The 13,549-nt window shown below is 41.9% G+C and overlaps 1 protein-coding gene across 2 annotated transcripts in view; it reads left to right on the top strand.

Annotated features, from left to right (window-relative positions):
- Positions 1-12,572, top strand: part of tafa5a (TAFA chemokine like family member 5a) — a 173,061-nt gene extending 160,489 nt beyond the window's left edge. For both annotated transcript variants that reach the window (XM_048155009.1, XM_048155010.1), the window contains exon 4: positions 11,153-12,572. In XM_048155009.1, the coding sequence (XP_048010966.1) occupies positions 11,153-11,161 (9 nt within the window). In that variant the 3' untranslated portion in view covers positions 11,162-12,572. The remainder of the gene's footprint in view (positions 1-11,152) is intronic.
- The last annotated feature ends 977 nt before the right edge of the window (positions 12,573-13,549 follow it).

The following is a 13,549-nucleotide window of genomic DNA, read 5'->3' as shown; positions in this document are numbered from 1 at the left end:
AATGGACCTGAAGGACGCGTGCTTTCATGCCTCGATTCTGCCTCGACACAGACCCTTCCTAGGTCGGTCTGCGTTCGAGGGTCGGGCATGTCAGTCCTGCCCTTCGGGCTGGCCCTGTCTCCCCGCGTCTTTACAAAGTCCTACCCGACATGGTTGTAGCTCCCAGCCGGTTGGGTCTTCAGGTCAACTGGGACAAGAGCAAACTCGCCCCCGGGCAGAGGATCTCTTGTCTCGGTCTCGAGCTAGACTCGGTCGCACGGACTGCGCGTCTCACCGAGGCGCGCGTCCAGTTGGTGTTGAACTGCCTGAGCTCGCTCAAGCGCAGGACAGCGGCTCCACTGAAAGATTTTCAGAGGCTCCTGGGGCATATGGCATCTGCAGCCGCGGTAATGCTGCTCGGATTGCTTCATATGAGACCGCTTCAACACTGGCTCCGCGGCCGGGTCCCGAGATGGGCGTGGCAGTGCGGCACGCTCTGTGTCCTCGTGACACCGAGCTGCCGTCGCACCCTTGTCCGGTGGTCGGACCCTTCGTTCCTGCGGGCCAGAGTACCCCTCGAACGAGTGTCCAGGCACGCTGTGGTCTCCACAGATGCCTCTGCCACGGGATAGGGGGCCACGTACAACGGGCAGGCAGTGACAGGTCTTTGGACGGGGCCTCAGCTGCATTGGCATATCAATTGCCTCGAGTTGCTAGCGGTTCGTCTTGCGCTGGCCCGCTTCAAGAAGCTGTTGTCAGGCAAGCACGTTCTAGTCCGCTCACACAGCACTGCGGCCGTTGCGTACATCGACCGTCAAGGTGGTCTACGCTTCCGTCGCATGTCGCAACTCGCCCGCCATCTCTTGTTGTGGAGTCAGAAGGTTCTGAGGTCCCTTCGGGCCACTCGTGTCTCAGGTGTGCTCAACCGTGCAGCCGACGAGCTGTCACGGCAGCATCTACTTGCGGGCGAGTGGCGGCTCCACCCCCAGGCGGTCCAGCTGATTTGGCAGCGTTTCGGCGAGGCCCAGGTAGTCCTGTTTGCCTCCCCGGAAACTGCCCTCTGCCAGTGGTTTTATTCCCTGTCCGGCGGCACCCTCGGCACGGATGCCCTGGCACACAGCTGGCCCCCGGGTCTGCGCAAACATGCGTCTCCCCCAGTGAGCCTTCTCGCACAACTCATGTGCAAGGTCAGGGAGGACGGGGAGCAGGTTCTGTTAGTGGCTCCGTACTGGCCCACTCGGACCTGGTTCTCAGACCTCATTCTCCTCGCGACAGCATCTCCCTGGCCGATTCCTCTGAGGAAGGACCCCCTGACTCAGAGACGGGGCACCCTGTGGCACCCGCGTCCCGATCTGTGGAACCTCCACGTGTGGTCCCTGGACGGGATGCGGAGGTTCTGAGTGATCTCCCGCAAGCGGTTGTAGACACCATCACTTCCGCTAGAGCTCCTTCCACTAGGAATCTCTATGCGTTGAAGTGGAACCTGTTCGTCGAATGGTGCGCCTCTCGCCGAGAGGACCCCCGATCATGTTCGGTCGGATCCGTGCTTTCCTTTCTGCAAGATGGGTTGGAGCGAAGGCTGTCTCCCTCCACCCTCAAGGTGTATGTTGCCGCTATTGCCGCACATCACCATGCAGTTGAGGGTAAGTCCCTGGGGAGACACGATCTGATCGTCAGATTCCTGAGGGGGCCAGGAGACTCAATCCTCCTCGCCCTTCCTCCGTACCCTCTTGGGATTTGACCCTGGTTCTCACAGCTCTCCGGGGTCATCCCTTTGAGCCTTTGCAATCAGTCGACCTCAAACTATTGTCTCTTAAGACGGTTCTTCTGGTTGCATTGGCTTCCCTGAAGAGGGTAGGGGATCTGCATGCATTTTCGGTCGACGAAACGTGCCTAGAATTCGGGCCCGGTGATTCTCACGTCATCCTGAGACCCCGGCCTGGATACGTGCCCAAGGTTCCTACCACTCCCTTCAGAGTTCAGGTAGTGAACCTGCAAGCGCTGCCCTCGGAGGAGGCAGACCCAGCCCTAGCTTTGCTCTGTCCCGTCCGCGCTCTGCGCGTTTACGTGGATAGAACGCGAAGCTTCAGGACCTCAGATCAGCTCTTCATCTGTTACGGAGGCCAGCAGAAGGGAAAGGCTGTCTCCAAGCAGAGGATGGCCCACTGGATAGTGGATGCCATCGCCTTGGCGTATGAATCCCAGGGCGTGCCTTGCCCGCTCGGGTTGAGAGCCCACTCCACCAGAGGGGTGGCCTCTTCCTGGGCGCTGGCTCATGGCGCCTCGCTGACAGATATTTGTAGAGCTGCGGGCTGGGCGACACCTAACACGTTCGCTAGGTTTTATAGCCTACGTGTAGAGCCAGTATCTTCACGCGTACTCGCATCCACTAGTCGGTAGACGTGTTGTACCTGCTCTAAGTGTCGGCTTGCAATGCCATTCCCGCCACTGGCCGGATACGTGCATACTTCACTCCAGTCGAGTTCCCCGCTTGGCGAACCCTGTCGAGTTCCTCCGCCTCCCCCTTCGGCTCGGACATTGCGGAGTGTCTGATGCCAGGCCTACATCCGTCGCTGACGCTGTCTGTTGGCTGGGGCCCATATGTCGTGACCCCTCTACGTGAGCGGTCCCATATGTGTAATTTTCCACGGTTTAAAACTCCCTACGGCGAGTCCGTGTCTTTCCCTTAGCAGAGCCAGCTCTGCTGTCACCTGTCAGATGAGTCTCCCCCTACCAGGTGGAGCCATCCCAGGGACCCCATATGCGTACTGCCCCCCGGGCCAGTCCATGTGTGTATTCCCACGTAAACTCCTCCCCCATTGGGTAGGTAGTGGTCTCCGCAGCGTCCCTTACGGGTTCGCTTCCCCAGTGTAGTCTAGTTTACTTAGTGGGTATTGGTTAGACAGCAGTAGACTCTCTCGGTGTAAGCTCGCCCCCTTCACCGCCAGCCGGTGCTATGGGCGGCGGAGCTTGCGCTGGGCACTGGAAGGGGTTTCGTAACTGTGGCGCTTTAGTTGGGATCCCAATTCGTCGGTCACTACTGACGTACGTCGAACGTGACCGACTGAAAGGGAACGTCTCGGTTACGTATGTAACCCTCGTTCCCTGAAGGAGGGAACGGAGACGTACGTCCCGTCGCCACAGTTTCTGTACCCTCGCTGTAGCGCGGACACCAGTTGTCTCCTCAGCGAAAAACAGAGTGCGATTGCATCCGCTTCCTATTTATATACACCTGTCGGGGGCGGTGCGCATTATGCAAATATCGCACGCCAATTCCATTGGCTTGTTTTAGTTTACACGAAGATGATAGGGCTCTCTAAGCGATATCCCAATTCGTCGGTCACTACTGACGTACGTCTCCGTTCCCTCCTTCAGGGAACGAGGGTTACATACGTAACCGAGACGTTTTGTTGCATTTGCACTGTTCTGACCACTAGGGGTCACCGTGGAGACGGGTGTCAGATTGTTTCGAAGCCTCGAATCATAACGGCACATTTGATTCAAGTGTTTCATGAAGCCTCGATCTGCCCATCACTACCCAAGTGCAGTTTTAATGATAATCCAAAATCCGAACAAAGACTCTTGACTTGACTTGACTTGACTTGACTTGACTTGACAAAAAAAACCACTCACCAACAGCAGATTACATTTACAATACATGACAAAGGAACATGGGGAAGACAATGGCTATAAATACAAGAACTGATGGAACACATGACTGAGACAACCAATGGGGAAGTGACACAAGGAACATAAGAACCAATGACAGAGCATGACTGAAAACCACATGACCATAAACACCCAATGAGAATATGACACATGGACTTAAGGAGAACATGAGGAGCAAGGGAAGCATGACACAAACAAGCAAAATAAATCAACTACAAAATAAAAGACATGAAATCAAAAACATGAACAAAACCAAAACACCTGTGACAGATGGGTAGATATTAGACAGTGTGTGGAGGTTTTTGAAAGTAACCTTGTACCATGCTGTCAGGGTACCGCCAGGCATCACTCATCCACTGACCCCAGGGAACAGGAGGGAATGTAAGGAATTTCGGTAAGGTCTTAGGCATTCTTGCATTCAAAAATGGAGAGCAAGAATGGAACAGAACACACGGTTCTTGAGGCACATTTCTCATAAAATGAGAACTATTGTTAAATTTGACAGAAAATGTGGTGCTCATTGGGTGAAATGCTGAAAAAAGATGTGACTCAGTGGCCAAAGACTCCTCTCTGCATGTGTACACAGAATAAAAGAAAGGCCTCTATGTAAAAGGACAGATATGTTTAGATCACGAAACATGTCAGAGATGTTGTCTGGCGAGTGGCACATGCTTTAACTGTGGTGTGGCAGTCATGTTGTGCGTTTTGTTTTTTTGATATTGATTGATCATTTTAATTGACCAGCCATTGTCAAGAGACAAAGGGACTCATCAAATAATTTCCAGTATGCTGGGCCAAAATGAGTTTCTGCTATTCAATAAGAGAATGATCACTAATCAACCCAAGAGTCTCTATAGTCCCATCCTGTTAGAATAAACAGTCATTATCACTATCATGTTTGTGATTTGCTCATTCTTTTCTTTCCCTCCTGAGTGATTCATATGATTGTCAACACCTCCGTTTCAACATCAGATTAAACGAGCAGTAGTCTCTTGTGGATTGACGGTCATCTCCAGCGGGCGGCTCAATGTCATTAGACAAGCACTGATGAAGCGTTACCTTACCTGATGACATCTCACACTGTTTAGTCAGAGGAACAGTTGAATAGTCAAAGAAGGGTGACGAGTGAACAGAAGTATTATATAATGATGAAGGGTTTAAAAGGACAGAGAGACAATGATCCCACATTAGCATGCAAGTAATTTCCGGTCATTTTTTAATCTGAGCAACATATGCTCTTTGAAATGAAAGGAAATATGTGAGAAGAATAAGATGGGTCAGGATGGTCGACTAGTTGTACAACATCTGACTAGACGGTTGGTGAGATTCTAAAGGGGATGAATTTAGCTGTCAGCTTGTAAACTAAAACTCAAAAACTAAAATTAAACAAAACTAAAAATAGTGAGGAAAAACTGAAATACACACCATTGAACCCCCCAATTTATTAATGCAATTTCTAAACAGTTGTGTTTGCATTTCTGTACTTAATAGCATGAATTTCTGGTCTTGTGGATATGTACGTATCTTGAAATGAAGTAATGAAAAAAAAATTCTAATTGTTTTTTATCTATTTCCAGCATAACAAAGCCTTATCCTCTAAAATGTGGTCTACTGGATTTTGTTAATTTAACTCATTATGTTTCCTCTTTTGTAAGGTTACACCACACTATTCCTTAATTCTCTGATTATACCATCAGAATGAGAGGGCTCTTCATCAACTGTTGTATTAGCTATTAGGTTGATTGAGTCGTATTTAACCATAGAAAAGGGTCCTTGAATCTGTAGTATCAATGGAGTTTGAGACGAGAGAGAACTACTGATTGCAGTAATCAGTAATCTTTCACATGCAAACAGAGAAAACGTTTGCTCATCAGTGATGCCTGGCTTTGAAAATGTAGGGGCGTCCCTTGGTTTGAAATGTTGCCGTTTGGTGAGATATGTCGGTAACGGGGAGTGAAAGGAATAATTCAACCAAAAATGAAATTCTGCAATTAACTCACCATCATGACTTTCAAAACCCTGTATGCTGTCATATAGGACACACAAGAAGCAATGGCAATTGATTTCAGAGCTTTGGTGGAGAATATGATGTTGTTGGACTACTTTCATGATACTTCTTTATTTCCTTTTTGGAGCTTTACAGACTTGGTTACCATGAACTTCATCATCATAATTTCTACTTTTGTGTTCCATGAAAAACAAAAGCATACAAGTAAGGAACAAAATGTGGAAGTGTACATAATGACTTTTTGTTAGCTTCTCATTTTTAGATGAACTATTCCATTAACCAATAACATTGAAGTGTGTTTGAAGATGTCTACATTTTCAACCTTTTTTTTATGAAGTGAAAAAGGAAAGTGAATAGACTAAGGGTTCTAAAAAACACACGGGGAGGTCACGGATGACACATGCCAAGGCATTGCTGCTGTGGGTGTTGGGGTCTGCGTAATTGATCCCACTGCGCCAGCGTGGCACCACAGGACACATCCCTGCCTAGGCTTGGACAACATCACCATGGAGATGACAGCTGCTCCTCCAAGCAAGCGCTCGGCCTCTGAAAACCATTAGCGCCCACTGCCAGCTCCTGTCTGAGGGAGCCAAGTCAGCACTGGAGACCAAGAACCTCCATTTTGAATCCTTCCCAGAGCGAGAAACATTGACCACCATTTATGACTGGGGCATGTTTCAACACTGTGCAGTATTTATGAGCACCAAAAAAAAAAAAAAACGGAAATAAAAAAATTGTCAAATGACTTAATTGAATGGTTGGTTTCTGTAGCGCTGGTGCCACTCTTCTGTATCTGTCTCTGCCCAAGCTGGCTATTTCACCCAGACAATCCAGGCAGCCATTACAAGGTTTCTTTGTTACTTTGCCAACCTCCCATTTCCAGCTGCCAAAAGAGTCTTTTCCAAGTACCAGCCTGAAATTTGTTAAGAGACATGCTACAATTGAGTGGCTCTTATTTTGAGCCTTCACCACACAAAAAGTCATATTTATAGAGAATTGAGGTAATCTCTTATTTTTAAACCAAAAAGTTTATTTAAAGTTTATCTTTGTTATTATTATGATTACTATCATTATTATTACTATTATTTTCAATTGAGTTAGTCGCCTCATGTGTCCTGACATGTAGAGTTAACATGACCAGAAAAATATAATTTTATTTTATTTATTTATTTATTTCTCAGTCTCTTTGGTACATTTCTTGAATCAACCTTAAGATTCTCAAACCAGTAAGTGCATTTCCCAGACAATTCGTACAAACAGCACCACACAATGGATTACCTGCAAAAGCCTGTAACTTGCTCAAAATCCTTAGTTCATCTCTCAAAAGTAAGTTTTTACATCAATGAACACATCAGTTCTATCAGAATAACAAGTCCTTGTGTAATTGCGCACAAACAAGATCGTCAAAAGAGGACATGGTTGTTCACCCAACATTCGGCTGTACCTTTCAACCTGCCTCAGCCAAAAGGTCATGACTGAGAACATGGTCCACAATAGTGGCCGTTATTTCATCAGAAACATCACCACAATCTAGGCCTCTTCTACCTCTTCCTCTGTTTTGCTTCCGTACCCTTCCACCATACATCCTTACTCTTCTTCTTCTTCTTCTTCCCAGCTGTTTGTTTCCTTATTGTTCTTTCATTGTCAGAATTTGTAACACTGTGTTGATGCACCCATTTTAGAGATCTGGTTTATCATTGCTTGATCTAATGCATTTCATTAGTGAAATTCAAAATTCACCTCCGCAATTCATCGACTCAGGATACATTTAAAAAAAAAAAAAAAAAAGTCTAATAGAAATGTGTAGAAAATATACTCGATGCATTATGAAAACTAGTTCAACCATTTTGCATTTAATGACATACGCGATGAGCTAATGCCTAGATGTTTTGAAGGGTAAGACTATTCAATGGGGAACCGTATAATATATTTTGACCAACATGAAATAAGCAATTGATAATAATAAAAAAAAACACACAAGACAATTGTACATAATTAATTGCATGAAAGTACCAAAGCATTTGCTAATTGTTCAAAAGAATGAGAAAATACTTTTATGATCTGCACAAGTGACTAGATGATGTGGAGGTTAAACAAGTAGTTTTGAGAATTTCAGTTGTGATCTGAGAAATGCACCTACTGAGAAAAACTGTAAAATGTATTTAGAAAAATAAAAATACACAAATTGTTTACACATTGTGTCATGTTAACAACTGCTGTCATTTGAAACTTAGGCTATATGGTGGGAATGGCTCAGATACCGTATGTTGTTGAGAAATGTTTGAGACTTTTAACTTAGAGTATTTGTTGGACATTGTTGAGGTGTCTTCTGAAACCAAAAAGCAGAGACCATGTGGCATTAATGTTTTTTTTTTCCTCAGGAGAAATATCTGAGAAAGAGAAAACTTGTTTCCATTTAATAATATTATTAAAACACAATATGTTATTATATAGTAATATAATAATATATGATGCTTTTATGAAGTGAAATATTATATTATCATATTATTATATTATAATATTGCTATTAAGACCATTTGAATTTGATACAATTACTTTCAAAAACAAACAATGAGATATGTGTGATGATCTTATCTTTCCTATAGGTTCACACAGTGGGTAGAACATAAGAACATTAAAAATATATATATTTGCAAAATAGCGCTATTATCAACTGGTTTCCACCGGTTTTTGTAACATAGTAATTAAACAACCTTGTTTGGTAATGATGTTGGTAAAACCAGCCAATTTTTTTACAGAGTTTCATTAGGCAGCATATGCAGCAGCTTCTGAAAACAGATTGTGAGACATGCTATTTAAAAACTGGCATGTACAGTAGGTTCCTCAATAGGGAACCAGTCTGTATATAATTATTAATGAAACTATGTATTACACAATCCCTCAGCTATTTTACGTGATTAATTTCTTCATATGGAGCTGTGATACTGCAATTCCCTAGATGTTTATTGGGAAAATGCAACATGAAGAGCATGATTAAGATAAATCCAGATATAGCTTTGAACGTCTGCATGAATTACCCTCAAGGGGCAAAGCTGCACATTCTGCCAGAGGGAGTTTAGCATGCTCAAACCCTTCACACTACCCCAACATTATTACTTCTGATAGATACCGCTGGGTTCAGCAAATATTTATCACTTTCCAATCATTTAAACTTTCTGTCTGAATAATATTTAGCAGTTTTGTGTGTTCTGACTTTAACCTTTCTAAAACTTGAATAGTATGGAGAGGTTTGCAAATTCAGAGATGGTAAATGTCATTTAAGATCCAGGTGCAGCTCAGAGCTTGTTTACCACATGGACACCCAAGTGGAATCCTCAATAGATGCTGTAAATAAAGGTAGCACTGCTTCTAAAAAGGGCTGGGTAAAAACATTGAATATTTAAATAATTTTCATGTGACGTTCAGACATGTGATTTCCAAAAATCACATATTTGGAAATATGTGGTAAATAGTTTGGTCACACTTTAGTTTAGGGTCCAGAGTTTTATAAGGGTTGGAGGTAAACTCTGCAGGACAGTGGTCCCCCAGCACAGAGTTTTCCCATCCCTGCTCTAAAGACTTGCTAAGCATAGTTACTAGTTAGTCTTTGTTAACTTCTGTGGTCATTCACTTGTAAGCCAAATGCTAAAACAATGGGTTTTTGAAACAGGAGTTATAGCGGTTTGATTTTACGTCTGTCTTAATTGCTACAGTGTATTAGCGATAGCATGCTTTAGCCTCCACACTCTTGGGTCATATTATCACTTTCCCGAGTTTATTTTCATCTTGATTATTTCATCCCTGTTTTTCCATATTCAGAATGTTTCATCCAGCACCTGCTAAATCCATGAATATCTGCTCCCCATGCAAGTGTCAAGAGTTCATTATTATAAATTAAGCAGCAGCCCATGTTGGCAGCATTTGGTGCATTTTTTCAGCCTGGCAGTAGACCATTTAGCAGATGGCGCTGAGATTTCCGAGCATTTTCTATGGCAGGTGCGGAGGAAAGCAACAGTTTTCAAATATTAGCTTGATTACAACAGAATTGTAATATCTTTGACTTAAAATTAATTGAACTTGCACCCAGAGGCCTATAGCCACTTGTCTAAAATGTTTAAGATTAACCTCCGTCTTTTTTGGAAATAACTTTGTAGAAACACCAGCTGGTTACCTGGTTTCAGTTTAACTGGTTCTCTGGTATAAGTGTCTCTGTTGGGCACTTGTTATCTGATCAGACTGGACTAGAGACCAGATGACCAGTAAACTGTCTAAACACTAGCTTGGTCAGGCTGAGAAACCAGAAAAACCACCTGGAATAATTTTTTTTTCATTCTTTCTTTCTTTTCAATCAGCATTGAAAAATAATTATATTTTAAAGGGATACTCAACACAAAAATGAAAATTCTCTCATCATTTACTCAATCTCATGCCATCCAAAGTGTATATGACTTTCTTTCTTCTGTGAAAACACACACACAAAAAAAAAAAAAATCATTGTGAGTCTATATAATCCAAGTGGATAAAACATTCAAAGCTGATGCTTCAAAAACCACACAGTGAACCATACAACTCTAGTTGATGAATAAATGTCTTGTAGCAAAACAATAGGTGTGTGTAAGAAAAAACAAAAAAACTATAAAGCATAATTTCCGGGCAACTGTCATATGCACGTTCAAGGGAGTGTCGTGAAGCACTATGTCAGCACATTGTGAAGCATGACATAAATGAAGCTCATTTCACAACATGCTTACATTACACTTCACTGTTTTTTCAACAAGCATGATCTTATTAACATGCATATGACAGTTGTCTGATGCTATGGTTTATTACACTTGCTTCAGAAGACATTGGTTCATACACTGGGGTCATATGGATTACCATCATGCTTGTTTTGTGTGGTTATGAAGCATCAACTTTGTGGGTTCCATCCACTTACATTATATGGACTCATTTTTTTCTAAAAATCTCTGTTTGTGTTCCACAGAATAAAGAAAGTCATATACAACTGAGACAGGATGAAGATGAGTAAATAATATTTTTATTTTTTGTGTGGAGTATCTGAAAAGCACAAAAAAATGTGCCTGAATAAAACAATTTGGTAACACTTTATTTTACAGTACATATACATGTACTTATTATAGTAATAACAGTAAATTATGCATAATTACAAGTAACTAACTCTAAACCAATCCCTAACCCTAACTGTAACTCTATAGTAAGTACATGTAGTTAATTAATAGTACTCAGTACTTATTTGAGTAATTACAATGTAACTATGGCACTGTAAAATAAAGTGCAACCAACAATTTTAAGAACAAACAGAAGCCTCTGCCAAATGGTAGCATGACAGTGCATTAAAGGTAATCCTGCTACGGCTAGCACCTACTTTTGCAGTTCTCAAAACTATTGGATTTGTCTGGATTTGCCACTTTTCATAGCATCCCTACATTCCTGGAATTGTAATCTTGACTTCCTGTGTGTTTCTGGTTGATCTAGGTGTCCTAACAGTGGGAGGGGTTCCTGGAGTGCTACGAGACGAGGCCTCTTGCAGCTTCGCCCACCTGCTGTAGATACTTGCTATGTCTCATCGGCTTAACACCTGCCTCAGCCTACCTGTCTGCGTCTCTGCTATGTAAATGGGCAGCACCCCTTTGTGCCACGGAGAACATACTGTACGTTCACAAAGCGCCTCACAGATGGTGGTACAATAGGAGCCTTGAGGACTTTAGGAGCGCAGCACAGGACAATGAGGCACCAACTCTGTCTGAGACTGAACCAGACGCAGGCTTTATGGGACTCCACCAGCGGTTCCGACCCAATCCGAGACTGTGAACCTGACTGTTCTGTGAAACGGCTTTCTGCTGGAGTACATTTTTGGCGCTCATTTTTTACAGACCAAAGAGGAAAAATAATACACAAACAAAAAACATTGACTATGTGAGCGCAGACTGAGGGAAAGACTTGAAAGGAACAGTTTTGGCAAAGAAAATATATATATAAACCTAAATGTAGAGAGAGAGAGATAGATATAGATATAGAAAGACTTTGCTATACAGCAGTGGTCTACAAATGGAAACACTGACATGGAACATTGAAACGACTGGGTCGACCATTCCCATTTGTCACAATCTGAGGAGAACCTTTAATACTTTACAGACATTTCCTTGAACTGAACCAAGCACTGTATTCCAAGGACAACAAGGATATAGATACTGTACACATAAACACATCAACAAATTTAATTAGCATTTTTCAGTAGCAACATTTTGGACGGTTTGCATTAAGCATAGAAAGTTATATGGAAGAGTACCCCATTGCTTATCGTCAGAAAATATTAAAAAAAGAACATAAAAACTGTCATTTCTGATTACCAGGAGTGAGATATGTCATTATATGTATTTTGAAAGGCCTACGAGTTATATATTTAACAGTTTTATATGTTGTACCTTTGTAGAGAATCTTATTTAACATGAATAACGTTGTGGAAATAACACATGTAGAATGTGGATAATGCTCTGCTCCATAACGCAGGCCAATCTTATTAAGTTCAAACTCAAGTAGCAATTTTCCTTTTACAGGCTCAACAACAGGACTACACGAACTTAAAGTAAAAGGAAGAAAATGGACAAAACACAAAGGAAAGAAATGATTAAATGCAGAAAAGGAAACATTGAAACTACTTTTAGCTTTTGTATCGTAAAGGTTCAGAGAAAAGCTCTTGTATTTGGCTTTTCTGAGATTGATTTTTGTGCTTGTGTTTGTTTGCACAGTGCTCACCTCCAAGTCTTGACACCTCCAGAGACAGTTCAGAAAGTCTTAGATTCATTTACATTAAATAATTTTTTATTATGAACTATTTTAAGAATAAATTAAATAAGTGAAAATATCAAGTTGCTAAAACAAAATTTTAATATCATGATGTTTTTGGTTGTCTCTTTCTCTTTTTGAAATGAACTATATACACATGCACATTTGATGAATTGATTTATATTTGGGAGGAAATGAGACTGAGGGGTGAATTCACAAAAAAAAAAAAAAAAAAAAAAAACGCATAATCTTTATTTATTTAAGCACATTATTTTACTTTATTTTTTTTTTTTTATTCACTAAGCACCTGCAATCCAATTTAACCAGAAGCTAAATGCAATGTGATATTAATAATTTCACACTCATTCTTTTCAGCACAAACACACTTTATTCTATGCAAATTAGTTTTCTTTTAGATTCCACCTCATTCAGAAAAGACCGCATTATTTTTAAAGCATAAATAGCATGAAGTTACAGTATAATTATTTTTTTTTTTTGGATGTCTGTTTAAATTTCTGTTGATCATGGAAGCAGTCATTTATGGAGAAGAGTGTTATAACCAAGCATATATCAAGAAACGTTGTGTAGGCGAGCACGCTTTATGCATTTATTAGAGACGAGTTAAGTGCCTGGATTGCAGTGGTGGAGTGATTCTGCAGAGGCCAAGAATTGTATACTAGATTGAGGAAGTCATCTGCAACCTAGAACTGGCCTGCAAGATGGGAATTGGCATGCAAACTGAATTCAGCATACATTTTTGAGGCGTTGCAGCATTACATGTTTTGCATAATTCCCTTGCTAAAACAACGCAGAAAGAGTGTGCAAATAAGTAACATTATTAGATGACACAATTCATTCCCCCTTGAATGTTTCATTAACTCAGTAATACTTTAATTCGATTTTATATTGATTTTATATTTAGCTTGTAAAGGGGAAAAAAAACTTTGTTTACCCCTGAAAGTGACACATAATTTACAGTGCATATGTTGCTCTGTACAGCAATAACAAAAAGTACCATGGTATTACAATGTTTCTTCAATTTATACCATGGCAGCTATGTAAGACTAAGAGTATCACTTAATAAAT

This window comes from Megalobrama amblycephala, linkage group LG14 (genome assembly GCF_018812025.1).
Source record: "Megalobrama amblycephala isolate DHTTF-2021 linkage group LG14, ASM1881202v1, whole genome shotgun sequence".
Lineage (NCBI taxonomy): Eukaryota > Metazoa > Chordata > Actinopteri > Cypriniformes > Xenocyprididae > Megalobrama > Megalobrama amblycephala.
This window is presented reverse-complemented; position numbering and strand designations above follow the sequence as displayed.